The following is an 18,924-nucleotide window of genomic DNA, read 5'->3' as shown; positions in this document are numbered from 1 at the left end:
CACATTCTTGGTAGTAGGGGTACTAAGGGCAAAAGCCTCCGGGAATCTGGTGTTATAGTCTGCAATGACTAGGGTGTAGGCATGTCCCCTGGTTGTGTGGGGAAGAGGACCAATAAGGTCCATTCCCACCCTCTCCAAGGGGTTGCCTATGATGGGTAATGGCTGGAGGGGCACCGCTGGTGGTCTGCTCATGTTCTTTTTCTGGCAGACCTCACATTGTCTGCAGTAGACCTCAGCCGTCTTGTATATGCCGGGCCAGAAGAAGAGTCTTGTAATGTTCTGAAGGGTCTTCTCGGCCCGCTATGTCCTGCCGTCAGATGGGTGTGGGCATAAAAAAGTATCTGGTCCCTAAAGTCTTTTGGGATGACTAGTTGCGGGGGTTCGCCTGCCTTCCCTTCCCGATACAACAGATTGTTAATGATCCTGAACTTGGGATACCCCTGGGTTGGTGTTGTCTCTGCGATATGGGCTGCCTCCCAGGCGTTCATAAGGGTTGGGTCATTGACCTGCGCAAACTTGAAACCCCGATCCAACTCCCAGGGTTCAACGGATAAGTATGCTTCCCGGGGCTGTCCAATCTTTTTCCTAAAGAGGTAAAGGAAGTCAGGGTTGTCTACCCCTATGATTAGGTCCTCGGGCAGGGATTCCACTACTCCCACTTTTACTACACATGGTTCCCCACCTAGGGGCGTAGGGTGAGGTGGGCTACAGGGTAAGGTTTCTCGTCTCCGTGTACACATCTGATGTGCACCACTACGTTGGGACCTAACTGGGAGGGTCGGACCAGTCTTTTTTTTATCACCGATTGTCTACAACCAGAGTCCAAAAGTGCTTTCACACATTTACTGTTAACGTATACCCTTACGTAAAAGGATGGTCCCATCTCTGCTGTATACATTACGGCTTTTGGAATATAGCTTACGCATCTAGCCCCAGGTGGTCTAGTATCACAGCCTTGATCGTTATATAGGGGGTTAGCCCTGCATGGTTGGCCACTTGGTATGCTGCTTGGGCTTCGCCGGACAATAGGGGGGCTAGAAAGAAGGGCCACTTCTCCTCTGGCCACCCACAGGCTCTGGCCGCCCGCTCGAAGTTGGTGAGGAATGCATCGGGATCTTCACCGGGAACGTACTTCTGCAGCTGTATGCCAGAGCGATGGGGCCCATAATTCCTTCTTTCCATCGGCATAGGAACGCCGGGGCTCTGCACTACTTTTTGTAAGCCCTAAATCTGGGCGGTGATGGTGTTCTTGAACATGTCGCGGTCGGCATCGGCGGTCGAGATCTGCTGACTGACAGCCCATTCCAGCTTCTGCTGCCCCTCTATTAGTTGCTGTATCACCTGTTCCATTGTTGTGTCCGGGAAGGAAGGGGCGGAACCCACTTCTGACACCAGTGTAGGCGTGGGCGGAGGGTTGGGAATGGGCGCTGTAATAGGAACAGGCTGCAGACCAGAATACTTCTTTAAACTGGGCTTTATTTTTAGAGTACGCCTGGTTCTAAAGGTCAGTCTCTCTCTGGCAAACTCCAGCTTGACCGTGGTGGTGGTGTTTTTCGGCCAGGGTAACTTCAAGAGGATGTCTTCTCCGGTACAGCGTCTCCCGACGCCAAGGAAAAAGAAGACCAACAGAGGGAAGCCGTTAGTTTAAAGCCTGATACCGGCTTACCCAAAACAGGGCCAAGTGGTTGTGAGGGAGCCCCCGTGATATGTACAACTCTAAGTGCTCGTGCTCGGGTAGTAGGAGTAGTATGAGGAACGTAGGAAGGGTAAGGTGGGGAGGAAGGTAACGGAAAGGACATAGGAAAGGCATGCACTGGGGTATCTACATATTTACACAGGGGCGCTCTTTCTCCCCACCCAGGTTGCCCAACGCCGCCGTACCTGTGAAAGCCACACTCCTCCCTCTGGAGTGTGGCACGGCAGTTCACGGGGTCGTTGGCCTCCTGGCTCTCCTCCGCTCTCGGCTCTCTCGTCTTCTCCGTTTCCTCCTCGCTTCGCCTTCGGTCTCTCTTCTCTGGCTCCGTCTCTGACCTCCGCGGTGATGTCACACGCCGCATACAGGGCTTCCTGCCCTTTCACCAATCCGGCAACTCCTACGTCAGCCGGGGGCGTAGTCTCGACGGAGTCATCACACGCCCAGTTAAACGGCCTGGGGTCATATTCCTCGTTCTGTTCCGCCCGTGTGTCCCATCCTGCCCTCGAGGTGTCAGTCTGTGGGGAATGAGGGGAGTTAGGGTCAGGGGTCCACCAGTCCTCCATGCCTCCCGTCCCGTCCCTGTTACAATAGTGAAGGAAGGGGCGGGGCCTGAGGACACATGTGTGAATACACGCCCTGTTTCGCGTTTTAGGTTGGGGCCCCCCTCCCAACATCAACAAAGCCCCGGGGATGGTGGTCCCCAGGGGCTGGGGGGTCCGTCACGGACCCCCCTATTTTGCAAATTAGTGCCCCGGGGAGGGGGCGGTCCCCGGGGTGTGTGGGGTGGGCTTAAGCCCCCCGACCCAGGTTTTTTTTTTTGTAAACGGAGCCCCGGGGGGTGGCAGTCCCCAGGGCTCGGGGCCTTAGAGGCCCCCATCACTAATATTAAAGCCCAGGAGGGTGGCGGTCCCCGGGGCTGCAGAGAGGCTCTATGCCCCCCGCAATCACAATTACTGTGCCCCGGGGGTGGCAGTCCCCGGGGCAGTGTGTGGGGGATTGGGACCCCCCCACACACACTTTTTAAATCATTTTGCCCTCGGGAATTGGTCCCCCCGGGGGCTAATTTATTAAAAATCAGACCCGTTTTTAGTTTTTTTACGCAGAGTTATTAAAACATTTTCTTTTGGTGGGGGGCCTTGGGAGTCCTGTTGGGACCCCCTGAGCAGGCCTAAGGGGTCGGGGTGTTCTACCCTGCCCCCTTTTTGGGTTTTCCACTTTTGTTTCTCTGCTTTCTTGTGCTCGGTTCTACCAAGGCACAAGATGGCTGCCAACACTTCCTGGTTTGGAGTGTTGACAGCCAATTAGCATTCAGCTCGTGCTCGGGAAGGTACAGAGTACAGTAAGCCTACAGTTAGCTTACAGTAAGCTCCTATAGATATACTCATGATTTTACTTATGATTTTCTCAGGAACTACTGAACGGATTTACACCATTTAACAAAAAGCGTGATCTGCGAACCCAACTCTACCTTTTTGCCAAATTTGGTGTAATTCCGTTCAGTTGTTCGGGCTGTAGCCCTGGTTAAAGGTCCTATGGAAAATTGCAGGGGGAAAACACGTTTTGGGACCCCCTTTTTTCTCGGCCCCCGCTTCACGATTCACCCCCAAACTTTCAGGGATGGAGCGGAGCGGAGCAGGCCATTTTCTTCGAGAAATTCGCGAAGATTCGTCCACCGGCGCCAAAGTTATTCCAAATAGAATGTTCCTATGGAAACTAGGTTTTAACTATAACTGCCTACTGGCGACTGCCAGTAGGTTTTATATATATATATATATATATATATATATATATATATATATATATATATATATGCACAGGAACCTCCAGCGAAGCAGAAGGAAGGGGCCACACAGGGTTTTCACAAGAGAAGGCCTTTAATTGGAAAAGCGGATTTGGGCATAATGCATTTCAACAGTCACGTCTTCCTCAGATGCCACCGCCACACTGAAAACAGCCCCACGCCTCCGTTTTAAAATCAGTCTGCAGCCCTCCCTTGTTAAGAAGGACACACCTCCCCTATCATGTGCTCATTCACCTGCTGCATTCGGGTAAGTCCTACAGCTCCCAGAATGCATCTTTTCTGGGCTGATGGTACGAGGGGATACTTGAAAAAATAAAATCCTTGTGGAAATGGTGTGTTGCAGAACAGGGCGCGCTGTCTCCTGTGTAGATTATTTCCTCCGGCCTCCTCGAGTCCCTGCATAAATTCCAACCTCCGTGGCACAGTTCAGCAGGGTCATGGGCTGACTACAATGAACCCAGCCACCTCGTGAAGTCACGAGCTGCCTACTGGCAGTGTCCCTTGCTAGGCCAGTGCTTAAAGAGGTGGGCTGGAGCAATCCGATACCTCGGGAGAAGAAACAAAACCTGCTTGCGCAGACACCAGTGAAATCTCCAGCCAGCTTTGTAGAACGGGCCCCTTGAAGCATCTCTGGTTGATGCTGAAATATGCACAGGAACCTCCAGCGAAGCAGAAGGAAGGGGCCACACAGGGTTTTCACAAGAGAAGGCCTTTAATTGGAAAAGCGGATTTGGGCATAATGCATTTCAACAGTCACGTCTTCCTCAGATGCCACCGCCACACTGAAAACAGCCCCACGCCTCCGTTTTAAAATCAGTCTGCAGCCCTCCCTTGTTAAGAAGGACACACCTCCCCTATCATGTGCTCATTCACCTGCTGCATTCGGGTAAGTCCTACAGCTCCCAGAATGCATCTTTTCTGGGCTGATGGTACGAGGGGATACTTGAAAAAATAAAATCCTTGTGGAAATGGTGTGTTGCAGAACAGGGCGCGCTGTCTCCTGTGTAGATTATTTCCTCCGGCCTCCTCGAGTCCCTGCATAAATTCCAACCTCCGTGGCACAGTTCAGCAGGGTCATGGGCTGACTACAATGAACCCAGCCACCTCGTGAAGTCACGAGCTGCCTACTGGCAGTGTCCCTTGCTAGGCCAGTGCTTAAAGAGGTGGGCTGGAGCAATCCGATACCTCGGGAGAAGAAACAAAACCTGCTTGCGCAGACACCAGTGAAATCTCCAGCCAGCTTTGTAGAACGGGCCCCTTGAAGCATCTCTGGTTGATGCTGAAATATGCACAGGAACCTCCAGCGAAGCAGAAGGAAGGGGCCACACAGGGTTTTCACAAGAGAAGGCCTTTAATTGGAAAAGCGGATTTGGGCATAATGCATTTCAACAGTCACGTCTTCCTCAGATGCCACCGCCACACTGAAAACAGCCCCACGCCTCCGTTTTAAAATCAGTCTGCAGCCCTCCCTTGTTAAGAAGGACACACCTCCCCTATCATGTGCTCATTCACCTGCTGCATTCGGGTAAGTCCTACAGCTCCCAGAATGCATCTTTTCTGGGCTGATGGTACGAGGGGATACTTGAAAAAATAAAATCCTTGTGGAAATGGTGTGTTGCAGAACAGGGCGCGCTGTCTCCTGTGTAGATTATTTCCTCCGGCCTCCTCGAGTCCCTGCATAAATTCCAACCTCCGTGGCACAGTTCAGCAGGGTCATGGGCTGACTACAATGAACCCAGCCACCTCGTGAAGTCACGAGCTGCCTACTGGCAGTGTCCCTTGCTAGGCCAGTGCTTAAAGAGGTGGGCTGGAGCAATCCGATACCTCGGGAGAAGAAACAAAACCTGCTTGCGCAGACACCAGTGAAATCTCCAGCCAGCTTTGTAGAACGGGCCCCTTGAAGCATCTCTGGTTGATGCTGAAATATGCACAGGAACCTCCAGCGAAGCAGAAGGAAGGGGCCACACAGGGTTTTCACAAGAGAAGGCCTTTAATTGGAAAAGCGGATTTGGGCATAATGCATTTCAACAGTCACGTCTTCCTCAGATGCCACCGCCACACTGAAAACAGCCCCACGCCTCCGTTTTAAAATCAGTCTGCAGCCCTCCCTTGTTAAGAAGGACACACCTCCCCTATCATGTGCTCATTCACCTGCTGCATTCGGGTAAGTCCTACAGCTCCCAGAATGCATCTTTTCTGGGCTGATGGTACGAGGGGATACTTGAAAAAATAAAATCCTTGTGGAAATGGTGTGTTGCAGAACAGGGCGCGCTGTCTCCTGTGTAGATTATTTCCTCCGGCCTCCTCGAGTCCCTGCATAAATTCCAACCTCCGTGGCACAGTTCAGCAGGGTCATGGGCTGACTACAATGAACCCAGCCACCTCGTGAAGTCACGAGCTGCCTACTGGCAGTGTCCCTTGCTAGGCCAGTGCTTAAAGAGGTGGGCTGGAGCAATCCGATACCTCGGGAGAAGAAACAAAACCTGCTTGCGCAGACACCAGTGAAATCTCCAGCCAGCTTTGTAGAACGGGCCCCTTGAAGCATCTCTGGTTGATGCTGAAATATGCACAGGAACCTCCAGCGAAGCAGAAGGAAGGGGCCACACAGGGTTTTCACAAGAGAAGGCCTTTAATTGGAAAAGCGGATTTGGGCATAATGCATTTCAACAGTCACGTCTTCCTCAGATGCCACCGCCACACTGAAAACAGCCCCACGCCTCCGTTTTAAAATCAGTCTGCAGCCCTCCCTTGTTAAGAAGGACACACCTCCCCTATCATGTGCTCATTCACCTGCTGCATTCGGGTAAGTCCTACAGCTCCCAGAATGCATCTTTTCTGGGCTGATGGTACGAGGGGATACTTGAAAAAATAAAATCCTTGTGGAAATGGTGTGTTGCAGAACAGGGCGCGCTGTCTCCTGTGTAGATTATTTCCTCCGGCCTCCTCGAGTCCCTGCATAAATTCCAACCTCCGTGGCACAGTTCAGCAGGGTCATGGGCTGACTACAATGAACCCAGCCACCTCGTGAAGTCACGAGCTGCCTACTGGCAGTGTCCCTTGCTAGGCCAGTGCTTAAAGAGGTGGGCTGGAGCAATCCGATACCTCGGGAGAAGAAACAAAACCTGCTTGCGCAGACACCAGTGAAATCTCCAGCCAGCTTTGTAGAACGGGCCCCTTGAAGCATCTCTGGTTGATGCTGAAATATGCACAGGAACCTCCAGCGAAGCAGAAGGAAGGGGCCACACAGGGTTTTCACAAGAGAAGGCCTTTAATTGGAAAAGCGGATTTGGGCATAATGCATTTCAACAGTCACGTCTTCCTCAGATGCCACCGCCACACTGAAAACAGCCCCACGCCTCCGTTTTAAAATCAGTCTGCAGCCCTCCCTTGTTAAGAAGGACACACCTCCCCTATCATGTGCTCATTCACCTGCTGCATTCGGGTAAGTCCTACAGCTCCCAGAATGCATCTTTTCTGGGCTGATGGTACGAGGGGATACTTGAAAAAATAAAATCCTTGTGGAAATGGTGTGTTGCAGAACAGGGCGCGCTGTCTCCTGTGTAGATTATTTCCTCCGGCCTCCTCGAGTCCCTGCATAAATTCCAACCTCCGTGGCACAGTTCAGCAGGGTCATGGGCTGACTACAATGAACCCAGCCACCTCGTGAAGTCACGAGCTGCCTACTGGCAGTGTCCCTTGCTAGGCCAGTGCTTAAAGAGGTGGGCTGGAGCAATCCGATACCTCGGGAGAAGAAACAAAACCTGCTTGCGCAGACACCAGTGAAATCTCCAGCCAGCTTTGTAGAACGGGCCCCTTGAAGCATCTCTGGTTGATGCTGAAATATGCACAGGAACCTCCAGCGAAGCAGAAGGAAGGGGCCACACAGGGTTTTCACAAGAGAAGGCCTTTAATTGGAAAAGCGGATTTGGGCATAATGCATTTCAACAGTCACGTCTTCCTCAGATGCCACCGCCACACTGAAAACAGCCCCACGCCTCCGTTTTAAAATCAGTCTGCAGCCCTCCCTTGTTAAGAAGGACACACCTCCCCTATCATGTGCTCATTCACCTGCTGCATTCGGGTAAGTCCTACAGCTCCCAGAATGCATCTTTTCTGGGCTGATGGTACGAGGGGATACTTGAAAAAATAAAATCCTTGTGGAAATGGTGTGTTGCAGAACAGGGCGCGCTGTCTCCTGTGTAGATTATTTCCTCCGGCCTCCTCGAGTCCCTGCATAAATTCCAACCTCCGTGGCACAGTTCAGCAGGGTCATGGGCTGACTACAATGAACCCAGCCACCTCGTGAAGTCACGAGCTGCCTACTGGCAGTGTCCCTTGCTAGGCCAGTGCTTAAAGAGGTGGGCTGGAGCAATCCGATACCTCGGGAGAAGAAACAAAACCTGCTTGCGCAGACACCAGTGAAATCTCCAGCCAGCTTTGTAGAACGGGCCCCTTGAAGCATCTCTGGTTGATGCTGAAATATGCACAGGAACCTCCAGCGAAGCAGAAGGAAGGGGCCACACAGGGTTTTCACAAGAGAAGGCCTTTAATTGGAAAAGCGGATTTGGGCATAATGCATTTCAACAGTCACGTCTTCCTCAGATGCCACCGCCACACTGAAAACAGCCCCACGCCTCCGTTTTAAAATCAGTCTGCAGCCCTCCCTTGTTAAGAAGGACACACCTCCCCTATCATGTGCTCATTCACCTGCTGCATTCGGGTAAGTCCTACAGCTCCCAGAATGCATCTTTTCTGGGCTGATGGTACGAGGGGATACTTGAAAAAATAAAATCCTTGTGGAAATGGTGTGTTGCAGAACAGGGCGCGCTGTCTCCTGTGTAGATTATTTCCTCCGGCCTCCTCGAGTCCCTGCATAAATTCCAACCTCCGTGGCACAGTTCAGCAGGGTCATGGGCTGACTACAATGAACCCAGCCACCTCGTGAAGTCACGAGCTGCCTACTGGCAGTGTCCCTTGCTAGGCCAGTGCTTAAAGAGGTGGGCTGGAGCAATCCGATACCTCGGGAGAAGAAACAAAACCTGCTTGCGCAGACACCAGTGAAATCTCCAGCCAGCTTTGTAGAACGGGCCCCTTGAAGCATCTCTGGTTGATGCTGAAATATGCATATGCACAGGAACCTCCAGCGAAGCAGAAGGAAGGGGCCACACAGGGTTTTCACAAGAGAAGGCCTTTAATTGGAAAAGCGGATTTGGGCATAATGCATTTCAACAGTCACGTCTTCCTCAGATGCCACCGCCACACTGAAAACAGCCCCACGCCTCCGTTTTAAAATCAGTCTGCAGCCCTCCCTTGTTAAGAAGGACACACCTCCCCTATCATGTGCTCATTCACCTGCTGCATTCGGGTAAGTCCTACAGCTCCCAGAATGCATCTTTTCTGGGCTGATGGTACGAGGGGATACTTGAAAAAATAAAATCCTTGTGGAAATGGTGTGTTGCAGAACAGGGCGCGCTGTCTCCTGTGTAGATTATTTCCTCCGGCCTCCTCGAGTCCCTGCATAAATTCCAACCTCCGTGGCACAGTTCAGCAGGGTCATGGGCTGACTACAATGAACCCAGCCACCTCGTGAAGTCACGAGCTGCCTACTGGCAGTGTCCCTTGCTAGGCCAGTGCTTAAAGAGGTGGGCTGGAGCAATCCGATACCTCGGGAGAAGAAACAAAACCTGCTTGCGCAGACACCAGTGAAATCTCCAGCCAGCTTTGTAGAACGGGCCCCTTGAAGCATCTCTGGTTGATGCTGAAATATGCACAGGAACCTCCAGCGAAGCAGAAGGAAGGGGCCACACAGGGTTTTCACAAGAGAAGGCCTTTAATTGGAAAAGCGGATTTGGGCATAATGCATTTCAACAGTCACGTCTTCCTCAGATGCCACCGCCACACTGAAAACAGCCCCACGCCTCCGTTTTAAAATCAGTCTGCAGCCCTCCCTTGTTAAGAAGGACACACCTCCCCTATCATGTGCTCATTCACCTGCTGCATTCGGGTAAGTCCTACAGCTCCCAGAATGCATCTTTTCTGGGCTGATGGTACGAGGGGATACTTGAAAAAATAAAATCCTTGTGGAAATGGTGTGTTGCAGAACAGGGCGCGCTGTCTCCTGTGTAGATTATTTCCTCCGGCCTCCTCGAGTCCCTGCATAAATTCCAACCTCCGTGGCACAGTTCAGCAGGGTCATGGGCTGACTACAATGAACCCAGCCACCTCGTGAAGTCACGAGCTGCCTACTGGCAGTGTCCCTTGCTAGGCCAGTGCTTAAAGAGGTGGGCTGGAGCAATCCGATACCTCGGGAGAAGAAACAAAACCTGCTTGCGCAGACACCAGTGAAATCTCCAGCCAGCTTTGTAGAACGGGCCCCTTGAAGCATCTCTGGTTGATGCTGAAATATGCACAGGAACCTCCAGCGAAGCAGAAGGAAGGGGCCACACAGGGTTTTCACAAGAGAAGGCCTTTAATTGGAAAAGCGGATTTGGGCATAATGCATTTCAACAGTCACGTCTTCCTCAGATGCCACCGCCACACTGAAAACAGCCCCACGCCTCCGTTTTAAAATCAGTCTGCAGCCCTCCCTTGTTAAGAAGGACACACCTCCCCTATCATGTGCTCATTCACCTGCTGCATTCGGGTAAGTCCTACAGCTCCCAGAATGCATCTTTTCTGGGCTGATGGTACGAGGGGATACTTGAAAAAATAAAATCCTTGTGGAAATGGTGTGTTGCAGAACAGGGCGCGCTGTCTCCTGTGTAGATTATTTCCTCCGGCCTCCTCGAGTCCCTGCATAAATTCCAACCTCCGTGGCACAGTTCAGCAGGGTCATGGGCTGACTACAATGAACCCAGCCACCTCGTGAAGTCACGAGCTGCCTACTGGCAGTGTCCCTTGCTAGGCCAGTGCTTAAAGAGGTGGGCTGGAGCAATCCGATACCTCGGGAGAAGAAACAAAACCTGCTTGCGCAGACACCAGTGAAATCTCCAGCCAGCTTTGTAGAACGGGCCCCTTGAAGCATCTCTGGTTGATGCTGAAATATGCACAGGAACCTCCAGCGAAGCAGAAGGAAGGGGCCACACAGGGTTTTCACAAGAGAAGGCCTTTAATTGGAAAAGCGGATTTGGGCATAATGCATTTCAACAGTCACGTCTTCCTCAGATGCCACCGCCACACTGAAAACAGCCCCACGCCTCCGTTTTAAAATCAGTCTGCAGCCCTCCCTTGTTAAGAAGGACACACCTCCCCTATCATGTGCTCATTCACCTGCTGCATTCGGGTAAGTCCTACAGCTCCCAGAATGCATCTTTTCTGGGCTGATGGTACGAGGGGATACTTGAAAAAATAAAATCCTTGTGGAAATGGTGTGTTGCAGAACAGGGCGCGCTGTCTCCTGTGTAGATTATTTCCTCCGGCCTCCTCGAGTCCCTGCATAAATTCCAACCTCCGTGGCACAGTTCAGCAGGGTCATGGGCTGACTACAATGAACCCAGCCACCTCGTGAAGTCACGAGCTGCCTACTGGCAGTGTCCCTTGCTAGGCCAGTGCTTAAAGAGGTGGGCTGGAGCAATCCGATACCTCGGGAGAAGAAACAAAACCTGCTTGCGCAGACACCAGTGAAATCTCCAGCCAGCTTTGTAGAACGGGCCCCTTGAAGCATCTCTGGTTGATGCTGAAATATGCACAGGAACCTCCAGCGAAGCAGAAGGAAGGGGCCACACAGGGTTTTCACAAGAGAAGGCCTTTAATTGGAAAAGCGGATTTGGGCATAATGCATTTCAACAGTCACGTCTTCCTCAGATGCCACCGCCACACTGAAAACAGCCCCACGCCTCCGTTTTAAAATCAGTCTGCAGCCCTCCCTTGTTAAGAAGGACACACCTCCCCTATCATGTGCTCATTCACCTGCTGCATTCGGGTAAGTCCTACAGCTCCCAGAATGCATCTTTTCTGGGCTGATGGTACGAGGGGATACTTGAAAAAATAAAATCCTTGTGGAAATGGTGTGTTGCAGAACAGGGCGCGCTGTCTCCTGTGTAGATTATTTCCTCCGGCCTCCTCGAGTCCCTGCATAAATTCCAACCTCCGTGGCACAGTTCAGCAGGGTCATGGGCTGACTACAATGAACCCAGCCACCTCGTGAAGTCACGAGCTGCCTACTGGCAGTGTCCCTTGCTAGGCCAGTGCTTAAAGAGGTGGGCTGGAGCAATCCGATACCTCGGGAGAAGAAACAAAACCTGCTTGCGCAGACACCAGTGAAATCTCCAGCCAGCTTTGTAGAACGGGCCCCTTGAAGCATCTCTGGTTGATGCTGAAATATGCACAGGAACCTCCAGCGAAGCAGAAGGAAGGGGCCACACAGGGTTTTCACAAGAGAAGGCCTTTAATTGGAAAAGCGGATTTGGGCATAATGCATTTCAACAGTCACGTCTTCCTCAGATGCCACCGCCACACTGAAAACAGCCCCACGCCTCCGTTTTAAAATCAGTCTGCAGCCCTCCCTTGTTAAGAAGGACACACCTCCCCTATCATGTGCTCATTCACCTGCTGCATTCGGGTAAGTCCTACAGCTCCCAGAATGCATCTTTTCTGGGCTGATGGTACGAGGGGATACTTGAAAAAATAAAATCCTTGTGGAAATGGTGTGTTGCAGAACAGGGCGCGCTGTCTCCTGTGTAGATTATTTCCTCCGGCCTCCTCGAGTCCCTGCATAAATTCCAACCTCCGTGGCACAGTTCAGCAGGGTCATGGGCTGACTACAATGAACCCAGCCACCTCGTGAAGTCACGAGCTGCCTACTGGCAGTGTCCCTTGCTAGGCCAGTGCTTAAAGAGGTGGGCTGGAGCAATCCGATACCTCGGGAGAAGAAACAAAACCTGCTTGCGCAGACACCAGTGAAATCTCCAGCCAGCTTTGTAGAACGGGCCCCTTGAAGCATCTCTGGTTGATGCTGAAATATGCACAGGAACCTCCAGCGAAGCAGAAGGAAGGGGCCACACAGGGTTTTCACAAGAGAAGGCCTTTAATTGGAAAAGCGGATTTGGGCATAATGCATTTCAACAGTCACGTCTTCCTCAGATGCCACCGCCACACTGAAAACAGCCCCACGCCTCCGTTTTAAAATCAGTCTGCAGCCCTCCCTTGTTAAGAAGGACACACCTCCCCTATCATGTGCTCATTCACCTGCTGCATTCGGGTAAGTCCTACAGCTCCCAGAATGCATCTTTTCTGGGCTGATGGTACGAGGGGATATATATATATATATGTACGCTCGCGTGTAAAGACACAGCCACACACGCGGGGAGAAGCTTGAACTCGTCTTTCTTACCACAGAATGCTTGAATAGCTGGGGAGCTCAAGAGAAAGTGATTCAGTCCCATTTCGCCGTGGAATTCCTGACGCGTTTCGAAGGCTCCCGCCTTCTCTTCAGAGGATTTGGCGAACTGATTGTGGGAATGCAGGTACCAGCCCTGATAATGATCATGGCACGCCCCTGAAGGGCAGTCCAAATGTCCCAGTGCCTGATGGGACTGGTAGTCCTGTTTCGTCTTGGCGCCCCATGTGTGGATCAAGGCGGACGAGTGGTCTCCCCTCGCCAGCCAGGCGACCTCACGATAGCGGAGTAGTAGGCGGATATATGCCCGTCAGACTAGCAAGCTGGATGCTTGCCCTGGGCGGCTCCTACCCTGAGGCTGCCTGGCGGTGCTCAGCGTGTATGCAGGGGCTCTGCTCGCTCGTTTCCATCATGGCGCTGCTGCACTCTTCTGGCGGGTGCGGTGAAAGGATGGTGATGGTTCCATCCACATATGTACGCTCGCGTGTAAAGACACAGCCACACACGCGGGGAGAAGCTTGAACTCGTCTTTCTTGCCATTTGAGATGTCATCAGTGATGTCATCAGTGATGTCACTGACCATGTCATGAATGATGTAATATGTGACATCATCAGCAGTGGATTGCGGGTGCGCGATATATAGTTAGGGCAACTAACTATATATGGAATTTCAATGGTTTTATGCTAGTAAAATATGGTTTTGAAAATGCTAATTCCTAACTATATATGGTCTATAACCTATGGTTTTTTCATTGAATTTTCAAGGTTTTGTAAATGCAAATGCCTAACTATATATGGACTAAAACCTATGGTTTTTTCTGTGAATTTCAATGGTTTTTTAATAGCAAATATCAAAAGCTGTCAAATGTCAAGTACGTGATAGGTAAAAACGTTTTCGTGTTTATGCACGCTGATGTGCTTTGAACGCTGCCCCCCCCTCCCCTCTTTACTCTTAGTAGTACTCTCTCTTTGCAGATAGTGAAGGGTAGTTAACGCAGACCTTTAACCCCGTTGTAATCCGTCGTGCCTGCTTGTCTCTCCATTTGATTGATTGTTATCCAAGCATTTACTGTTTTAGAATTGGTTCTCTTTGGTTCATTCTCTATTTACAAACAAGCACAAAGTCGCAATACTCTGTTTAGTCTTTGCAGATACTGAAAAATCGTGTAAAAAAATAAAAGTAATCGAGCAAAATCAGTAGGCCACTAATTGGATCTCTTTTTGACGTCGCTAAAATAGAAACATTAGGAACAACCCTTCATGAGAAATACGAAAATAGTGAGATGAATTGAGCTCCACACCATGAGGGCTGCAAGACAGCTCGGCTCCGTCACCCACCCCGCCCAAAATAACGACAAACCCTATGCAAATATTAAAAATATATACAACACACCAGCAAAGTAACAGGGAAAAACATTTTATTAAATAACTATTTACATAACTATTTTATACTTTTTGTTGCCCGATCCGGCTAGCTCAATCGATCGAGCATGAAACTCATGCACTCTGATAGCAAGCGTTGCTGCTGATGCTATGCAGACCAAAACTGGTTTTCAGTTTGTACATTCTTCAAGATTTTTCCATCCGAGGTTGGTTGAGTTTGTAGAACGATGGCTTCAGATTTTCCACATACGGTGTGGTGGCGCGGACTGGGAGGGGGCGCTTCGCTCCTGCCCCCTCCCCAAGTAAGATTTTCATACGTGAAAGTACGTTAATGGTTTTGGTCCCTGAGTTGCTTCGATGTCACTGCCATTCTCAAATGGCATAAGTTCTGGATGTTGGGTGCCATAGTTCAGAGTTCTGAGCAGCGCTTGTAACACTGTCTGAAGCTGATTTCCACCTACTGCAGCTTCACTATTCTCAAAGTAAGTGAGGGTCGTTTGTGGACCTGACTGCATTTGAAAACAATGTGATATAGTACCTCCCTAAACCGCTTGACGGAGGCCCCCGAGGGGCGGTGTGATGGCACGGACTCGGAGAAGACGCTTGGCTCCGACCCCCTCCCCAAGTCTTATAGCACTGGTGTAGCCTGAGATCGCCCCCGACATAGGCGGCCGGCTCCCGGGGTCCGGCGGAACTTTTTGCCTTTTGATGACTCTTCTATTCTGGACCTTGTCCCACAATCCGTTTGACCTGAAGACACGCTGTAGTGGGGCGCCCCTTTACCGTTTTAGTTGCCATTCCGCCCGCTTTTGCTACACTGTGCCTCTTCCGCCATTCAGCTGTTTACCGCCCGCTCTTGCGACTACAGCGTCTCGCTCACCATGTAGTTGAGTTGCTCCCGCTCTTGCGATGCAACGATAAGCGGCTGCTACAGGACTCTCAAAATGGCGGCCGGCTCTTCAGATTTGGGCGTGGTCCACTAAAATGGCCCTGGGACACCTTGGAACTCGGACGCTTCCCTGATAGGGCTTGGGTCCCATTCTCGAAAGCGTCCCCTCAGCCGTGAAGATTCTACAAAAGTCTTGGGGGCCCCCGACTCCCGCAGGCTTCTGGTGGGGAGCGGCTGCCATGTTTGCTCGTGGAATGGCCACGACGGAGCTACAAGATGGTGGTGCTCTCATGCTGACGCCAGCTTTAGTCTGAAACATCCAGAAACACTGTAGACTACCAATTCGATCAGTTCCGGTAGCGCCCAACATGACCCGGTAGAAAAGAACTTGCCCTCCCCTCTTTGACTGATGGTTCTTGTTGCCTGTCCCCTCTGTTGTCATTTAACAGAACTTTTTGGACTGCTGAAAGGGGTTGTGTTCCGAACGCTGGTTGGTGGAGACATTTTGACTATATTCTTGACCTACGTTGTCGCGTAATGCGTTATATGACACGCCGCGTTAGCGCACCCGGAAGTGATCCGGGGCGCGGCGCGCAGCGCGTAACGTAAGCATAACAGGTCATGTGACTTGTTAATAAAACTTTTCATTGGTTCATTTTACTTTTGTTATTTTAATGATGAAAAGCTTGGTCATATGACCTAAAAATTACGCTTTTTATTGGTTTCGAACATTATTTTTTTTTAAACATATATGTTGTATTGTTCCAGGCTGATGTACTTTCCCGGAAAATTTACAACTGTCCTGCAAGTAAAATATATTCCTTTTTCGAGAAAAAGGGCGTTTCTTCGTCCCATGACGGGCCGTTGAGTAAAAGAGGCTCGGCCTGCTGTCTTACTCGCCGATACGCCTGATTATCAGATTCTTATCGATCACTTTATGTTGCAGGAGTGGAAAACACAACTGCCCTTGACCATTTATCTTTACTGCGTTCCTACGTATTATACCTTTTATCCGTCATGTAATTGGACTGCTTTATTTCACTTGCCTTTTACTGATTCGAAAACAGTGACTAAAAGTAAAAACTTTACCAATGTAAATACTACTACCATGTTTTGTTTTAAAAACCTTTATTGTGAAAATGTCAGTATACAAATACGGGCCTATAACCACGTGGGCCGGCCACGGAGCAAACTGGAAACGTATATGATGAGGAGACGTTTACACTGTAGAGGAACGTAACGAGCGGGCCATTAGGTTGCAAGAACTAAGGTGTCTAACAGTTGCGGAATCGGTGGACGTACATTTTGTAATTAAAATACGACAAAGCCACTTACAAAAAAATCATCTAGATATACATTTGCGGGCAAGAACCATGGGTGACGTTAATTCGAACTTTCAATAGTACAGTAATCAATAACACATCAGAACTTAATATCAATAGGGATGTCGAAATATTCAATCAATTCTCGTCCCCGCCCGCCATGACCATCAACACTACATTCATATCTCGTGATATCAAGGTTGTTCAACCAGTACACAACAAGGAGTTACGAGTCCCATTTATACCGGCGCCATTTTGGGCGAGGCCGGGCAGGTCCAAGATATAGTCAAAATGTCTCCACCAACCATCGGCCAGACCAGAACCCCTTTCGGCCCTTTATGCTACAAGATGGTGTCTTCCATTTAGAAAATATTGTTGGCAGCATTTTGAAAGGAAAGATAAACAGCCGTTCTCCTAGTGAGTCTCACATTGTTACATTTAGGAAGAATGTTGAAGAGTAGTATGTTGAAAATCTGAAGCCATTGTTCTACAAACTCTCAACCAGCCTTGGATGGAAAAAAAAATCCTGAAGAATGTACAAACTGAAAACCAATTTTTGTCTGTATAGCATCAACAGCAACGCTTGAGTCAGCTTTGTGTGAACCCGCCATTTTGATTCAATCAATAGCGTCCCCCTGCACACATTAAGGGACCTGGTCGTGTCTTCAGGTCAAACGGATTGTGGGACAAGATGCAGAATGGAAAAGGGAAAAAGTTCCGCCGGACCCCGGGAGCCGGCCGCCTATGTCATGGGCGATCTTTGGCCACACCAGGACAATAGTGAAGCTGCAGCAGGTGCAAATAAGCTTCAGACAGTGTTACAAACACTGCTCAGAACTCTCAACGATGGCACTCAACATCCAGGACTTGCCATCCGGATCTTGGCGCCTTGTGCTGGTTCCGACCTATTCACACATCGGTTCACTACTGACATCACCTCATAAGCCAACGGGGCACCCGACACCGACTTTCAGCGCAGCATTGTAGGATGGCCACACCAGTGCGGCAACTTGCTGGACACAACCTCGGTGCCATCCGAATCTCGGCGCGTTCGAGTCACTGTACCGCAAGAGTGACCGGAACTCAGCTGGACACGCCGTCTTTCGGCGCAGCATAGTAGGATGGCCACACCAGTGCGACAATTTGCTGGACACCACCTCGGGCAATAGTGAAGCTGCAGCAGGTGCAAATAAGCTTCAGATAGTCTTACAAGCACTGCTCAGAACTCTCAACTATGGCACTCAACATCCAGGACTTGCCATCCGGATCTTGGCGCCTTGTGCTGGTTCCGACCTATTCACACATCGGTCCACTGCTGACATCACCTCATAAGCCAACAGGGCACCCCACGCCGACTTTCGGCGCAGCATTGTAGGATGGCCACACCAGTACGGCAACTTGCTGGACACCACCTCGGTGCCATCCGGATCTCGGCGCGCTGTGATGCCTTCGGCCTACTGTAGCCGCAAGTGCGGACGCAACTCAGTTGGACGGCGAGTGAAAAGATAAGGGGCGCCGCACTGCAGCCGAGGAGCCTCCATCTTGGGGGAGACGCACAGCCCCCACTGACTGACGCGACCTCACAGGCCAACGGGGCGCCCCACGCCGACTTTCGGCGCAGCATTGTAGGATAGCCACACCAGTGCAGCAACTTGCTGGACACCAACACGGTGCCATCCGGATCTCGGCGCGTTGTGCTGCCTTCGGCCTATTCGCACATCGGTCCGCTACTGACGCCGCCTCACGTGCCAACGGATTTTCTACGCTTTTTGTAGCCCTATGCCGCATAACAGGTCATGTGACTTGTTTATAAAACTTTTCATTGGTTCATTTTACTTTTGGTTTCCTAAAGATGGAAGGCTTGGTCATATGACCTAAAAATAACACTTTTCATTGGTTTAGAAAATTTTTTTTTCCCAAACGATGAAAGCCCCACCTTGTTTCTGGATGTTTCAGACTGAAGCTGGCGTCAGCATGAGAGCACCACCATCTCGTGGCTCCGTCGTGGTCATTCCGCGAGCAATCATGGCAGCCGCTCCCAACCGGAAGCCTGCAGGAGTCGAGGGCCCCCAAGACTTCTGTAGAATCTTCACGGCTGAGGGGACGCTTTCGAGGATGGAGCCCAAGCCCTAGCAGGCAACCGTCCGAGTTCCAAGGTGTCCCAGGGCCATTTTAGTGGACCAGGCCCAAATCCGAAGAGCCGTCCGCCATTTTAAGAATCCAATGGCAGCCGCCTATTGCTGCACCGCAAGAGTGGGCGCAACTCAACTACATGGTGAGCGAGACGCTGTAGCCGCAAGAGCTGGCGATAAACAGCTGAATGGAGGACGAGGCACAGTGTAGCAAAAGCGGGCGGAATGGCAACTGAAACGGTAAAGGGGCGCCCCAGTACAGCAGACGAGCCTCCACCTGGGGACGCCCGTTCACGCCGCCTCCCCCACGCCCCCCCCCCGGGGCGCCCCACGACGTTTTTCGGAGCAGCATTGTAGGATACCA

General features: G+C 50.9%; 1 protein-coding gene across 1 annotated transcript in view; it reads right to left on the bottom strand.

Moving 5' to 3' along the window:
* Positions 1 to 1,224: 1,224 nt before the first annotated feature.
* The window catches only part of LOC147703126 (uncharacterized), a 40,783-nt gene continuing 23,083 nt past the window's right edge, over positions 1,225 to 18,924 (bottom strand). The window contains exon 3 of the mRNA XM_086929474.1: positions 1,225 to 1,427. Within this exon, the coding sequence (XP_086785600.1) occupies positions 1,225 to 1,427 (203 nt within the window). The remainder of the gene's footprint in view (positions 1,428 to 18,924) is intronic.

Source organism: Lissotriton vulgaris, chromosome 7, assembly GCF_964263255.1.
Source record: "Lissotriton vulgaris chromosome 7, aLisVul1.2, whole genome shotgun sequence".
NCBI lineage: Eukaryota > Metazoa > Chordata > Amphibia > Caudata > Salamandridae > Lissotriton > Lissotriton vulgaris.
This window is presented reverse-complemented; position numbering and strand designations above follow the sequence as displayed.